The 16804-nt window shown below is 40.1% G+C and overlaps 1 protein-coding gene across 1 annotated transcript in view; it reads left to right on the top strand.

The window, feature by feature from the left end:
- Window positions 1-16804, top strand: part of ANKRD31 (ankyrin repeat domain 31) — a 190901-nt gene that overhangs the window by 115461 nt on the left and 58636 nt on the right. Inside the window, exons 19-20 of the mRNA XM_072606361.1 lie at window positions 3191-3278; window positions 4101-4197. Coding sequence (XP_072462462.1) covers window positions 3191-3278; window positions 4101-4197 — 185 coding nt within the window. The remainder of the gene's footprint in view (window positions 1-3190; window positions 3279-4100; window positions 4198-16804) is intronic.

Raw genomic sequence — 16804 nt, 5'->3', positions numbered from 1 at the left:
TCTCTGCATCTTAGTCTTTCATGACTTAGACTTTCATTAGCCCTCTGGGTCATTCAATGTGACAGTTCACTAATCTGCTACAATCCTAGGAACATAGACTCATAGTGAGAGAAGAAAGCTTAGAGGTTATAGTCCAACCTCCTCATTTGATAGATGAGGAAATGGGGTTCAGGGACCCGTACTCTTAGATAGCTGGCAAAGTTCTCACATTGCCCTTTCCAACTTTCCTGTGACCCAAGGAGTCCAAGGGACCATGTGCTCAGAATCATCACCATCTCGTGGCAGAAGTGAACTGACTAAAAGATTCATTGAACAATTCTGATTTGTTAAAAGTCTACATGGTGGTGTTGATGGTACAGGACTTAGGTCTCTCCTTAGCAAAATTCTAAGCTATACCACATTCTGCTACCACAAGTATGACTTTATATAAAAAAGGGGTTCTTTTTAGCTTTTTTATATTGAATTATAATTGTGTTTGGGAAGCCCCTGAACATAATCCTAATAACCCCATCAAAGGAAAAGTGGGGAAGTGCCCAAGACCACGCAGGTCTGTTGAATCAGAACTAGAACCCATGCTAAGGGGCTATTGGGGAAAGCTTGGGAGAGATCTCAGTCCCCCATCCAGGTCATCTCTACAGATTTTAAGACTATCTTTGTGGCCAGGCCCAGATGAGTGACTCAGTGTTGCCAGACTGCAGTAAGTGACAAACATAGCCAACTCCCAGCTACTGGCAAAGATCCATTGTGCAGAGTTTAGCATAAAGTATGTTGTGTACTTTTCCTAAGTGTCTTTTAATTAACTTTTCTATTAAGGTTATATGAGAAAATAAAATTTGTAAAATTTGTGCATTGATAAAAGCAGAATGATCCTCAGCATATTGGGCCAGGTTTGGCTGTTATTGTTCTGGGCACACATCTCCAAAATTATTATTTAAGTCACGGCGGTGAGGGGTGGGGGTGCGGAAACAGTTTAGTCTTCCTGCTCCTTCCACTTCACTCATTACTTTTCAGGAATGCATGCACACTTCTGCTCATGCAACTGCAGGGCTCCCTATTGCTTCAGACTCCTTTGTTGGACATTTCAAGCCCTTTACCACCTGTCCGACCCACCTTTCCAGATGTATTATGCCAGACTCCACTTTATACCAGCCTGCTTGCCTTCGTACTGGCTGTGCCCCCATGTCTAAAAGGCCCTCCTTCCCCTGGGCCTCTCAGAACCTCTGCTTCCCTTCACCTTCTCTCTAAGTCCTTTCCTGAATCATTCAGTTCCTAATACTTGAGATATACAAATAGACACACGTGTGTATTTGTACATATACATGTGATATACACATACAGAGACATGTGTATGTCATTTCTTTGATAAAACGTGAGCTCCTTGAAGGTTGGCATGTTTCATGTTTGTCTTGGTTTCTCCTGTGCCTAGAATGGTGTCTTGCATATACTAGCCCCTAATAAAGGCTTATAAATGATCAACTGATGCATCCAATGCATAGAACTAGACTAGTAGTGCATTAAATTATTTTCAGATCTTCAAAACTAGTTTATCTGTAGATAACAACAAATAAAGTGAGGAGGACTTGAATGTACTTAGACATATGAGAACCACCTGGAGCATTCACATGCCCTTTTTTATTTTTACAGTCGGTTTTTTTTTTTTTTTTTAAAGCCAAAGAAAACAAAGTTTATTAAAGATTCGCCATCTTGGGTTGCCTCTTTTTTTTTTTTTTAATTAATTTTTTTATTTTTTTAATGTTTAACAATCACTGCCATACAATTGCGATTTTATCCCTCCCCACCCACCCCCCACTACCTCCCTCCCTCCCCACGACTGCATACAATTCTGTATAGATTCTACATATACTTTCCTATTGAGTATATTTTCACTATAGTCATGCTATGTAGTCAGACTAAGATAAATGAAAGAATCCGTATAACAAATCAGAACATGATACACAAACAGATACACATACACAAACATGATCTGCTACATTATGTGAGTGACTTCCATATTTCTCTCTCTGAGTGTGGAAGGCATTTTGCCTTGAGGTCCACCATTGGGATTTTTTTTTTTTTTTCAGAAGTTCTTGTGTTATTACAAAAATCTAAGTCTACCAGAAAAAACTCTCACACACTGTGGTTGTTGCTGTGCATAAAGTTCTCCTGGTTCTGCTCCTTTCACTCAGCATCAGGTCATATAAGTCCTTCCAGGCCTCTCTAAAGTCTTCTTGTTCATCATTTCTTATGGCACAATAGTACTCCATTATATTCATATACCATAATTTATTCAGCCATTCCCCAATTGATGGACATCCCCTTGACTTCCAGTTTTTGGCAACTACATAGAGTGCTGCTATAAATATTTTTGTACATGTGGGACCCTTTCCCATTTTTATGATCTCTTGGGGATATAGTCCTAGTAGCGATATTGCTGGGTCAAAGGGTATGCACATTTTTGTAGCCCTTTGGGCATAGTTCCAAATTGCTCTCCAGAATGGTTGGATGCGCTCACAGCTCCACCAACAATGAATTAGTGTTCCAACTCTCCCACATCCTCTCCAGCATTTATCATTTTCTTGTTCTGTCATGTTTGCCAATCTTATAGGTGTGATGTGGTACCTCAGAGTTGTTTTGATTTGCATCTCTCTAACCAATAGTGATTTAGAGCATTTTTTCATATGATTATAGATAGCTTTAATTTCTTCCTCTGAAAATTGCCTGTTCATATCCTTTGACCATTTATCAATTGGGGAATGACTTGTATGATTATACATTTGGGTCAGTTCTCTATATATTCTAGAAATGAGGCCTTTATCCCCGAGCTTAGCTGTAAAAATTTTTTCCCAATTTACTACATCCCTCCGGATTTTGGTTGCATTGGGTTTGGTTGTGCAAAAACTTCTCAGTTTAATGTACTCAAAGTTATCCATTTTGCATTTCATAATGCATTCTATCTCTCCTTTAGTAAAGAATTCTTCCCTTCTCCATAGATCTGATAAATACACTATTCCTTGCTTCTCCAGTTTATTCATGGTATCAATCTTTATACCTAAATCATGTACCCATTTGGACTTTATTCTTGTGTACGGTGTCCAGTCGGTTTTTTTTAATAGAACTGCTTTCAGTTGTCATATAAGAGAAAAACACCCTCTCCCCCAATGGTGAAATTTGTGTTATTTGTATCTGACAGCATGAGTCCATCTGCACCATTTTACAAGATATAGAAGAAAAGCAAGAAAGCCTATTGGTGTTTGAAATAAGGACGCCCAAAGATGCAGGTAACTACGAACACATTCATTTTGGTTCATGTTAGGAAATCCAGGGTCAGTGATAGAATATATATATATATTTAATATTAAGGAGTAGTATATGCCTCTGAAAAAAATTGTTTGAAGAATGCTATGTGCCAATGTAAAATAAAGTTACTTCTCAAGTCTGACATTTTGAATGGGAAAGTGGGGGAGAGTATTAGGGTGCAGTGAATGGCTAAAATTTAATGTCTTAAAATGAATGGTTAAAAGCTGTGGTGTCACGTTTCAATACACAGACACGTGCCTAGACAGTTGGGAGAGACAGTCATGTGATAGCCGTCAAAGACAACTTTCCAGGGTTGTCCTTCCCAGCCCTGGGCACATGAATAGTTGAAGAGATACTCTGAATCATGATTGTGGGTACGCCAAGTGTACAGAGGTGCTATAAGGTGATGTCTGGAGAACAGGTTGTGTTTCTCTTTGGCTGCCCAACTTCACCTCGTTAAGGTGACCACTGAAAACAGAATGAATGGGGGATGTGTAAGAGTGATAGAAAGTGTAGCTCATTTATGTGCTTCCAGATGGACCATTCTATATTTTAAACTTTGTTATTTGGTCATGTTCCTCCATAGATGTTCCTCTGCCAGCCCAACGCCAACAGACTGGGCTTTGATCCTTGTTTCTATTTCTTTACCGCTCAAAACTTTAATGAGCAATTGCATGCTGTTGAGGATTTTACCTGGGTTTTCTTGAGTTGCTCCCACCAGCTCCTTTCCCCTGAATTCATGATGCAGCTAGAGCTGGATTTTATTAATCCCTGAATTGACACTTTATTTTTGTGGTTTCTAGACCAATACAGTGAGAAGATGTTACAGATTAAGGACATCATGGACAGTGTGCTTGCCAAGCAGAAAAAAGAAAGGGATGATCTTGCTAAAAAGTACAGGCAAGTAAAAAAGGAAGATTACTTTTAAGATAAACTTTTTTTTTACAGTTTTAGAATATTACCAACAATAATTAAGCATGGCCACCTCTTGTCAAAGAGGTCATAGAATATAAATGCAAAAGGATACATACATTTTCAGACACAGTGTGTGAATTTGTTTTTTCTTGGACAATAGTTGCATGACCCTGAGCAAATCACTTAACTTGCCTCAGTTTCCTGGACTTGATAACTTCCTGTTTTAAATTTCTACACTCACGATTCTAATTACTTGTTAAAAGGGAGTCCTTTTCTATTGGAAGTGCGGAGTCTGGGGAGGGGATGGAGGCGGTGATGGGGTTACAAGAAGAAAGCAGCAGTTGGAAGCATTTTAAAAATACGCAGAAGAAAGGTCGGAAGGAAGCAGGGGGTTGGCGCTGCTCTATGGAATTTAATATGTGCTTTTTGGTTAGAACTATGCATCCTCGAGATTCATGGTTTCACAGGCCATCTTGTTCTGTTTTTCTGTGAATTTGGCGGTGATGTTTGTCAAGTTCATGATAAAAAAAGAAATTAGAAGAATAATGAAGCTTAGAATTGGTTAAGAATACGCCAAAGTTCTGGGAACCATATTTTCTGTTGCTGGGGTTTTTTTTAGAGAATATTCACAGGACTCGAAGTCACTTAAAGAGATGATCTAATCTATTCCCCTCTCTCTAAGTAGAACTGTATTTAAGAATTTCCAAGACTATATTTTGACATCTTCAAATAATGAAATGAAAATATTTTCGGTGTAAAACATTGTCACTAAAAAAAATTATAAAAGTATTTTCATTTCTTTCTCATATATATTCCTTTCCATAATAAACCACATTTTCTGCATTTTTTTCATTTTTGGTTCCTTGTGATTCTGTTGAAATGTTGTCATTAATGGTCAATATTTTGTGCCTTTACATCCAATTCTTGCTATTCTAAAAGGATTTTGTTCTACTGCATTTAATATGTAAATCTTATCCTTTGGTGGAGGGAGGGAAAGATCTTATTTATTACCCTTTCCTGTAGAATTAAACTCCTTGAGATCATGACGATTTTCTTTTTATATCCATGTCTTCAGCATTGAGCATAATGCTTCACAAATATTAAGCATTTAAGTGCTTATTGAATATATTTGATTGAATTTCCTTTAGAGAATACTCTTTTTCTTATTTCCCAAGAGCCTAACAGTTGCATTCCAAATTTTTTATTACGTGTTGCTTTTGCATCTCCTTGGTCTGTATACTTTACTAGGATTACCTATTTCTACTTCTGTTACAGGGGTGTGATAATTAACTCTGACAAAGAAAAAAATTAAATTTGTAAGCACAATAAATCTTACAATTTTTTATATTTGAAAAAACTTATAAAATGAAATATAGACTGACTACTTGTTTTTTCTACGATTTGACCTGAGTTCAGAAGATTTTGTTACATATTCTTTAATACGTCATCATAAAGTCACGTTTTTATAGTACTGAATGTTAAGTATACCTTTTGATGAACTATCAATTTTTCCAAATCTATCAAGTATATAGACCATAATTTCAGTGAGTTTTAAATCAGGTGGATTCCCACCTAACCATGTTTACCTGCATTTCTCAGATAAATTTCTTAATCTTTTACCATGTGTGGCTTCACGAAATACTGTGTTGTAGTAGTACATCTCTGTTTGGGAATTTATGTAATTCCATAAAAATTCCGCTTTTCAACATACAATATATTTGTTTCTTGTTCCTTCAATAAGAGTAAGATTTCCAGGCTTTCTGGAAGTAAAAGAAAAATTGCCTCAACATCTTTGGGGGTGATTCCTTTACAGTCTCATGAAGATCCCCAGACTTCTCCTAAACAATGGCTTTGGTGTCAGCTTGAATAAAAAAGCAGATCTTATCAGGGAAAGTTACTTTTTTCCAGTCTTGGGTATTCCAGTCTTTCTCTTGTTTCTGTATAGTAATGCTTACTAGCTGGTTTTCGTTTTGTTTTCTGGCTCCTTGCAGTTTTTTCACCTTTCAGAAACTGAGAGGGTGTCAGTGAACAACTCCAGCTTCTGGTCCCTCCAGGGCCTGGCTTGTTTTCTGAAGACTGTTTGCAACAGTAGTTTGTCGGTTCTTTGTGGGTTTTTTTTTTTACTTTGTTCTTTTTTCCCCTCCCCCACCCCCCAGAAGGCTACAATGAAGTTTAGATATGTTTCTCTATAGCTATAGATACATACATACACATATACATATATACATACATATATAGACATGTATTTTCCCAAACCTATTCTATACCTGATCTTTGGTTTTTATGTTAGGGCATATCTCTTGTTTCCTATCCCTTCTGCCTCTTCTACTTAACTTCTACCCGCTACCCTGCCCTCCTATTACTTGCCTACCCCCTCTGAGAATCCCTCCCCTATTCTCCTATTCCCATAAATCTAAACACTTTTCTATACTGACCTTTTACTTGTTCCCTCACCTTCCCCTCTTAAGATCCCTCCCTTGTACTCTCCCCGCTTCCTATGCCCTTACCGTTTTATTTCCTCTGAATTTAGAAGGTTTTTTATATTCTTCTAAATATATATGTATTGTTACCTCTAAACCCATTCCTGATGAAAGTAGGTTGCCAGAACTACCAGCCCTCCTCCCCCATCTAATTCCTCTGTATCAATTCTTCCACTTGTACCTTATTTGTTTAAAATAATTACTCTTTTTAGCTATTTCCAAATGGTTTTACTTTTATTATTTATTTTTGACGTAATCAGGTTTACCCCAATCTTTGTTATGAGCTACCCAATTATTAATAAGAGTCTTAGACATACATTTTACGTATATAGAACGTAAACAGTCTGTCTTTATGAATCCCGCATCATTAGTCTTTGGTTTTTCTTGGTTCTTATAAGTCGAATCTTCTGTTAAGTTCAGGACTTTCGTTAATGAAGTCTTGAAAGTCTGAGAGTTTATCAAATGTCTGTTTTTTTCATTCTGAATAATAGGGTAGGATATTTTTGGCCAGAGCCCCAGTTTTTTCCTGCTTTTCACTGTATTTTCTTCCGAGACCTGCAGTCCTTTAATGTCTCTGTTGCTAGGTCTTGTGTAATTCTAATTGTAGCTCCATCATATTTAAATTGTTTTAATCTTGATGCTTTTAGGATTCTATCCTTGAACTGAGAGTTTCGAAACCTCGCTGGGATATTTCTACGAGTCTTCCTCATAGGATCTCTTTTAAGTGGTGATTGATGGATTCTTTCTATTTCTCCTCCCTGCCTTGTTCTAATGCTTCAGGACAATTTTCTTCAATTATTTCTTGTATTATTATATCAAGATTCTTTTTTTGATCATAACTTTCAGTGAGTCCAATTATTTTTATATTTTGTCTTCTTGATCTATTCTCCAAATTTGCTATTTTTCTTAACTTTCACTTTCTCTTCTATTTTTTCATTATTCATTTTTTGTTTTAATTTTTTGTTTAATTATTTCTTGATCTCTTATAATTTCACTGGCTTCACTTTGCCCAGTTCTGATTTTCAAAGTGTCATTTTGTTCCTTAAGATTCTGGATCTCCTTTTCTAATTGGTTGACTTTCCTTTTATAACCTTCTTGTTTTTCTTGGATTGTTCTTAATTTCTTTTAGTTTTTCCTCCATTTCTGTCATTTGCTTTTTAAAATCTTTTTTAAGATCTTCTATAAATTGGGCAGGTGACCATTTCAGTTTACTCTTTGGGAGTTTCTTTACTTCAATGTCCTCATCTGAAGGTGAACCCCGGTCATCTCCATTCCTGATGGGGTACAAGCCCAAGCTGAGACCTTTGTCCATTGGAGCGGAAGGGTTTTGGTCCCATTTTTCTGAAGGGCCCCAGAAACCCTGGCCTTGGGGGGCTTCTTGAATTCTCCTTATTTGATGTAGCATTCTCCTGATATTCCTCCCTTTGATCCCATTACTGGTCACTACCTAGCATTCTCTTGAGGTCCAAGTCACCCTGCCCAGATTGTGGATTGTCTGGACTGCCAACCACTCCCATCAGGATCCTCCCTGAGTTTGATCTACCTCCCCTATCAAGACCATCCCTTGGACTGGAGACTGCTTGAGGACACCTGGGTTCTTCCCTCAGTCTTTTTCTGTATTTAAGTTCCATCTCACCTCCATGAAGGCGCTCAGGTTTAATCCAGCTCAACTCAGACTTTGTCTAGCTGAGATTCATCCAACCCTGCTTGTCAATACAAGCGTTACAAATGGTTAGGCTCCTTATGGCGAATCTTTAATAAACTGTTTTTCTTTGGCTTTAAGAAGGCTCGTGTTGAATTCGTTCAAGCAGGACCCGTGTGTCAGTATTTTGGGTTTCCTAGTGGACCAAACCTCAACATTCCCATAATAGCTTTCTATGGTTGGATTCTTTCTCCTTTGCCTGTGCATCTTTTTTTGTGATTATAGTTTAATTTTTGTAATCACCTCTAATGCTGGCATATGGGAAATGGTGCCTCTTGCCCCAAATTTTCAGTTGTCCCCTCTAGCCTGGAACCAAAGCCAAACCTCCAAACTCCTGTAATTGTCGGCAGCCAGGGGCTTTCTGCCCCACTGCTTCTGCACTCACTGGACATGTGCTGGCTCCTTTTCCCCCCACTGCTCTTCACAGCACAGCTTGGTCTAGTGTTTCCTGTAGGAGGGTGGGGTGGATGTTCCTGTGTGTGGCTGGGCCTAGGCAACCACTCAAACCAACTAATCCAGAGATTGACGCTTGTTTAAGGAGTTTGCTGACTTGTTAAAATGGACCCTAGCCTGAAGGTGTTTACTCTTCAAGAGACCAAATCTTGTCCTGAGCCCTCGAATTGTCTCAGAAACGCTGCTGTTGTACCTCTGTTCTTATTTGTCTCCACCCATACTTTTTTCACCCTAAGGTGCTATTTTAACTCTTTTGTGGGGGGAAAATCTTAAGGGCTTGGAACTTTCTGACCTACCCTGCCATCTTCCCAGAATCCTCCATCCCACATTTAATTCTTTTTAAACACACTTAATTGTTTTGATCCAGTTTCATTGAAGGTTTGAATTATCCTTGAAATACTTGACTTTTTCATACCAACAGCCACTTCAGTATCTCTAATGATCATTTTTCCTTGGCGTAATATCCATTCTTAAAAGTCACAGAATTTGAAAAACCCACCAAAATAAAACACAGAATTAAGACATATCAGAATTATTGCTTGTTCCAGATAATTCACAAACCAACAACATTTTGACCATGTTTATTGTATGTCACGTACCTGTTTATAGCTTGTCTTTCCAAACATGTTCATTTCACCAGGACTTGTAAATACCATTTGCAGTTTTACTTTCCAATTCTTCTGTTTACTTAAATACTTGGTTAAATTCAGTATCTCGTGGACATGAGCACATCAGCATAGATCACAACCCATGCAAAGTGTCAGCCTTCTTGCTTCAGAAGAGCTCAGTAGCATGAAGTCCATCACAAGCCGGCTGCGCTCTGCTTCTGCTTCCAGCCAGGGCTGGTGTTCCAGGGGTATATTAAGGAGGAGGAAGGGAAGGGATCAGCCCCTCCAAGTTTGATCAAGCTTGTCCACATTTGTGTCTGCCAGTGATCTGGATGGCCTACAGATTAGAGATCTAGATAAACCTACCCTTGGATTCCCCCAACATAGCCCAGTCTCTTCCTTGGTGTTCTGAGCTGCAGGAAAGCAGTTCACCACCGTAATGCAGTGTATGCAGTGCTTGGCCTGAAGACCAGAGTTCAAATCTGGCCTCACACATTTACTGTGTGACCCTGGGCATATCACTTAACCTTTGTTTGCCTCAGTTTCTTCATCTATAAAACAGGGATAATAATAATGCCTACTTCGCAGGTTATTGTGAGGATCAGATGAGGTAATAATTATAAAGTGTTTAGCACAGTACCTGATACGTACTAAGTGCTGTGTGCTGTGTAACTGTGAGCTGTTGCTATTCTTATTGTTATATGTATTTTACCCTGGGTGTGGTACATATTAGAGCAGAACTTGGCACCGTCCCTGAGTGACAAGAGCTAAATAAGGACTGAGCCTGGGAAGAGAAGGATGTTCATGGATATCTTCAACCAACACGCCATTTCTTGGCCATTTCCAAACCCAGCCATTCCTTGGATACCTTCTTTTTCCCTCTTCTCCAGCTCTTCCTTTTAAGTTCTGTAGGCCCTGACTCAAACATAAGCTTCTTGAGCTAAGACCTGTGTCACTTATACTCGGAGTACTTAGCACAGTGCCTGTCACATAGTAAGAACTTAGTAAATTTTCAATAAAATCCATTCATTCCTTCAGCTACATCTCTGATGTGATGGCGCTTCTAATATTACACCCCACTTCACCCTGTGTTCCGATCTGTAATTTCATCAGTAGAAAATCTCTCCAGCAAAACCTATCAGCAGCTATCCTTTAACTATATTTTCCTGGGGATACTGAGAGGTTAAATCATTTAACTATAATCATATAGCTACTATATGTCAGAGAAAGGACTTGAATCCAGATCTTCTGTCTCCTGTACATGCCTTTTAAAAATCTTAAGGTGGTTGGTCAGTGATTTCCCCATGTACCTATACCAGTTTCTTTAGATGACTGTCCCATAAATTCTCCCTTCATTTACCTTTCTCCGATCCTGCAATAATTCTCTCATTCTCCACAATCATCCAGGGATCACTGACAGCAGTTGAGAAATCATGTCTACCACTTCTTTCACAATCTTAGGATGTAGTTATCTGAGCCAGTTGACCTGAATTCATAAGGAATACAAAGAAACTTGCTTACTACTGTTAGATTGCTATTTGGGGTATCAATTTCTGATTAGCCAGTCGTGTACTGTCCTTTCTAGTCCCAAGGCCGTTCTCCTTGGCAGAAAAAATGGCAAAATAAAAGTGAAAGAGCTCTACCTTTCTTTTTTCAAAATTTCATCGGTAAAACTCTGCTTTCTTCCTCTTCTACTTGTAGCAGTGGTTCATTTGCAAAGCCCATGTACCATTATTTAAGCTAACTAGAGCAGTGAAAGAATTGAGCTTACAGTTCTTAATGCTAGCAACCAAACTTAATCAAATGCATGCAGTCCTTATATTATCTATTAAGCAATACATACATTAACCCCATTAAGTATAAACCGTGAATCTAAGACTTCCCAGGCGGTATGTCTCATACTGGTATTCAGAAACAAGGTTCCCTGTCTGTTCAGAAACCGTGAGTTTCCTTCCAAGGTAGTTGCTAGCAAGTCAGCAAGTCAGTACTGCCCTCAAGTGAACATGGGGGACGCTTGAGTCTCAACGTTGGGAAACACAGGAGGTCTCCCTATTACAGTTTTAGTTGTAGGTGTTATTTGGTTACACCTAAATTCTGATTGGTGGCCAGTGACCTAATTTGTTTAACAATTAATTTGATTGGTGCCCTGATGACATTCGTTACTGATGGGGTTGTTTACCAAATTTCCAGTTGGTAGCAATCTCTTCTGTCTGCGAGTCCCATACGTTTACTAGTTATTTGTGGATATACACCTGTTGTGTACCATCCTATGCTATACACATGCTTAATATTGAAAAACAAGTTATGAGAAACATCAAAACACTTCATCACAAAATGGTGGCCTGAGTAGAAAATTAAGTCAGATATGTCAGAATAACAAACTTAACGACAAACATCACCTGGAACTTCCCTCCCAATTGTGAACAAAAAGCACCCAGATCTCCTGTTACCAAAATCTAGAATCAGTCAAAGCAAACTCCTGCATTTGCCAAGTCATACATATGCATGTATGTATGTATGTGTGTGTGTATATATTGTGTAATGCACAGACATATATGTATGTGTGTGTGTGTGTGTGTGTGTGTATAGAGGAGAGAGAGTGTCATTCTGCACTCCAAGTCTTTCCCCTGGTTAGCACAGTATGGGTAGCATATATAATCATTAGTCGGGGGGCGGAGCCAAGATGGCGGAGTAGAAAGACGCACATACACATAGCTCTGAACCCACAACCCATAGAATGGCTACAGGGAAGTAACTCACGGTGAATTCCGCACCCAGAGGCCACGGAACACTGGAGCGAGGGAGATTTCTGTTCCAGAGAGACCTGCAAACCTCTCGCGGGGGGTCCTTCGCGCCGCAGACTGGGCGCCGGGACTGGGAGCTGAGTGCAGCCCTGCCGCGGCCGCGGCACCAAGAGGAAAAGATCCAAGCAGGCTTCACAGACAGGATCTCCAGAAGCCACGCGGGTCCCTCCACCCACAGAGGGATCTGCAAACCTCTCACAAAAGGTCCGTCGCGCTGCAGACACAAAGCCCAGCCCAGACCTGCTGCGGCCACGGCTGCGGCACCGAGAGAAACAGATCCGAGCAGGCTTCAGGGACGGGATCTCCAGCGGCCGCACAAGTCCCTCCACCCACAGGTGACAGGGGTGGGTGAGAGAGTCTCTTTGGCGGGTCGAGAGGGGAGTGGGGTGCCCCCATAATTCAGGCCCCCCCCGGGAGGTAGAAGCTGAGAGGCGGCTGCAGACAGGGGCTCCCCAAGCGGGCGGGAGCTTGAATCCATTGCGGAAGGTCGGCACATAAACCCCCTGAGGGAACTGAGCCTGAGAGGTGGCCCTGCCCCGATCTCAGCACCAGATCATAATCTCATACTGAATAGCAGCCCTGCCCCCGCCAAAAGCCCTGAGGTTGGAAGCAGCATTTGAATCTCAGACCACAAACACGGGCTGGGAGGATCAGGAGGTGAGGTGGGTGTGAGGAAAATATTCAGAGGTCAAGTCACTGGCTGGGAAAATGCCCAGAAAAGGGAAAAGAAATAAGACTATAGAAGGTTACTTTCTTGGCGAACAGGCATTTCCTCCCTTCCTTTCTGATGAGGAAGAACAATGTTTACCATCAGGCAAAGACACAGAAATCAAGGCTTCTGTGTCCCAGCCCACCCAATGGGCTCAGGCCATGGAAGAGCTCAAAAAGAATTTTGAAAATCAAGTTAGAGAGGTGGAGGAAAAGCTGGGAAGAGAAATGAGAGACATGAAGTCAAAGCATGAACAGCAGATCAGCTCCCTGCTAAGGGAGACCCAAAAAAATGTTGAAGAAATTAACACCTTGAAAACTAGCCTAACTCAATTGGCAAAAGAGGTTCAAAAAGCCAATGAGGAGAAGAATGCTTTCAAAAGCAGAATTAGCCAAATGGAAAAGGAGATTCAAAAGCTCACTGAAGAAAATAGTTCTTTCAAAATTAGAATAGCACAGATGGAGGCTAATGACTTTATGCAAAACCAAGAAATCACAGAACAAAGAGAGAAGAATGGAAAAATGGAAAATAATGTGAAATATCTCATTGGAAAAACAACAGACCTGGAAAATAGATCCAGGAGAGACAATTTAAAAATTATGGGACTACCTGAAAGCCATGATCAAAAGAAGAGCCTAGACATCATCTTTCATGAAATTATCAAGGAAAACTGCCCTGAGATTCTAGAACCAGAGGGCAAAATAAATATCCAAGGAATCCACAGAACACCGCCTGAAAGAGATCCAAAAAGAGAAACTCCTAGGAACATTGTGACCAAATTCCAGAGTTCCCAGGTCAAGGAGAAAATACTGCAGGCAGCTAGAAAGAAACAATTCAAGTATTGTGGAAATACAATCAGGATAACACAAGATCTAGCAGCCTCTACATTAAGGGATCGAAGGGCATGGAACAGTATATTCCAGAAGTCAAAGGAACTAGGACTAAAACCAAGAATCACCTACCCAGCAAAACTGAGTATAATACTTCAGGGGAAAAATTGGTCTTTCAATGAAATAGAGGATTTTCAAGTATTCTTGATGAAAAGACCAGAGCTGAAAAGAAAATTTGACTTTCAAACACAAGAATGAAGAGAACCATGAAAAGGTGAACAGCAAAGTGAAGTCATAAGGGACTTACTAAAGCTGAACTGTTTACATTCCTACATGGAAAGACAATATTTGTAACTCTTGAAACATTTCAGTATCTGGGTACTGGGTGGGATTACACATGCACACACGCTCACATACACAGAGACAGAGTGCACAGAGTGAATGGAATAGGATGGGATCATATCTTTAAAACAAAATGAAATCAAGCAGTGAGAGAGAAATATATTGGGAAGAGAAAGGGAGAAATTGAATGGGGCAAATTATCTCTCATAAAAGAGGCAATCAAAAGACTCATTAGTGGAGGGATAAAGAGGGGAGGTGAGAGAAAAACATGAAGTCTACTCTCATTACATTCCACTAAAGAAAAGAATAAAGTGCACACTCATTTTGGTAGGAAAACCTATCTCACAATACAGGAAAGTGGGGGATAAGGGGACAAGCAGGGTGGGGGGGGATGATAGAAGGGAGGGCATGAGGAGGAGAGTGCAATTCGAGGTCGACACTCATGGGGAGGGATAGGATCAAAAGAGAATAGAAGTAATGGGGGACAGGATAGGTTGGAGGGAAATATAGTTAGTCCTATACAGCACAACTATTATGGAAGTCATTTGCAAAACTACACAGATTTGGCCTATATTGAATTGCTTGCCTTCCAAAGGGAAGGGGTGGAGAGGGAGGGAGGTAAAGAAGGTGGAACTCAAAGTGTTAGGATCAACTGTCGAGTAATGTTCTTGCCACTAGGAAATAAGAAAAACAGGTAAAGGGGTATAGAAAGAAAAAAAAAAAAATAATCATTAGTCCTCTGTAATCATGACTAATGATTTCAATGATCGGAGTTCTAATTATCTCAAATTTGTCTTTATTATATTATTGTCATTGCATAAATTTTTCTCCTGGTTCTGCTCACTTCACTCTGCATCAGTTCTTACAGTTCTTCTCAGGTCTTTCAGAAACCATTTCCTTCATCTTTTTTTACAGTACAGTATTCCATCACATGCACATACTACACCTTGTTCAGCCATTCCCTAACTTATGGGCATCCCTTCAGATTCCCAGTCTTTTCCACCTCAATAAAGATCTGTAAATATTTTTATATATCCTTAGGGCTTCCCCTGCAGCATTATACTCAGTTTTACTAGGCAAGTTACTGTCACCTGTTCTTATATGGTCTGTAAGCCTGTATATCCTTTGCCTTCTGGAATATCATATTCCAAACTCTCTACTGCTTTATAGTAGTGGCTGCTTAAATCATGGATGAACCTTGACTGTGGTTCCTTGGGATTTGAATTTTTCCTTTCCTACTGCAGTAATTCTTCTTTGATTTGGAAGCTCTGGAGTTTGATCGTAAGGTTCCTAGAAGTTTATTTGAGGGTTTCTTTCAGAAGGTGATTGGTGGATTCTTCCTGTTTTCACTTTACCCTCCAGTTCTCAGAGATCTGGGCAGTTTTCTTTTAAGATTTCTTGAACTGTGATGTGTAGTCTCTGCTTTGGTCATGGAATTCAGGTAGGCTCACAATTCTTAACGTTTGTTTTCTCTGTGAGATGTCACATATTTTCTTCTCTTTTCCCCTTAGTCTTTTGACTTGGTTTCAGTATTTCTCATTGTCTTCTTCTTATTATTTCTTTAATATTTCTTATTATCATTGGCTTCTATTTGATCTGTTCCAATTTTGGAGGAGTTTGTTGCTTGTGTAAAGTTTTGTGCCTTTTGTGTCAAACTATTAATTGCCTTTCCAATTCTTTTTTCCATAACTTACTTCTTTGTGAATTTTTTCTTCTAGTGCCCTCATTTCATTGACAAAAAAGTATTTTAAACTTTTTTTTAACTCTTGTTTCGTCTATTCTAGGACTTCTGGTTCAATTTGTGGCCACATTGTTTTTCCTTAAGGTTTTTCTTGTAGATGTTTTGGAGTCCTTTTCTTTTATGGGGGTGGGGAAGGTGTGTCAGCTTGGAAGCATTTGGAGTTAAGTGACTTGCCCAGGATCACACAGCTAGTAAGTGTCAGAGGCCAGATCTGAACTGAGGCCCCCCTAACTCCAGAGCCCGTGCTCCACCCACTGCCCTGCTTACCTGCCCCAAGGTCATAGTCTTTTTCTGGGTTTGGATCTTGAATGTCCCTGCTGCCATAATAGATTTTTATGTTGGGATTCTTCTTTTGTTTGCTCATTCTCCTAATCTACTTCCCAGTTTAGTACTTGATGTTGGGACCAAGTTCTGTGAACTTTGGAGAGAAAGTGTGGACTTCTTGTTGCTGTTTTCTTGGAGGTGTTGGGGTGTTACATTGTTCTAGGACCTCAGGGACAGCTTGTGCTGGGGAGCTGAATGCTTTTGGTGCTTCCAACATGGTCTGATTGCTGTCCTCACAGTCTGAGCTCTGCAGTCTCCTGACCTGGGCTTGGATCTGAGTAGCCGTGGATGGCTGCTGGAATCACCCGGCATCTGCCAGCTGGCAAGCTTTGCCCACTTACAACATAACTGCAGGTTCTCCTTTGGTCTGAAGTTACATTCCTCTGAAGGCTTCATGCTGGACGAGAAGCTGAAACTGAGACCTTGATCTGCTTCTGGAATCTGCTGCTTGGTTCTCCACCTCCTCTTCCCTCAGCTTTGGGCCTGAGACCAGTGCAGGGGTTGGGGGAGATGCACCTGTCCCCAGTCTGGGGGGGTGCATGAGATCTCCATTTGCCCAGATCCCACAGCCTCTCCTTACATTGTAATGCTTCCTGTAT

This window comes from Notamacropus eugenii, chromosome 4 (genome assembly GCF_028372415.1).
Source record: "Notamacropus eugenii isolate mMacEug1 chromosome 4, mMacEug1.pri_v2, whole genome shotgun sequence".
NCBI classification, from domain to species: Eukaryota; Metazoa; Chordata; class Mammalia; order Diprotodontia; family Macropodidae; genus Notamacropus; species Notamacropus eugenii.
Note: the sequence above shows the minus strand (reverse complement) of the source record. Positions and strands in the feature narration are given on the sequence as shown.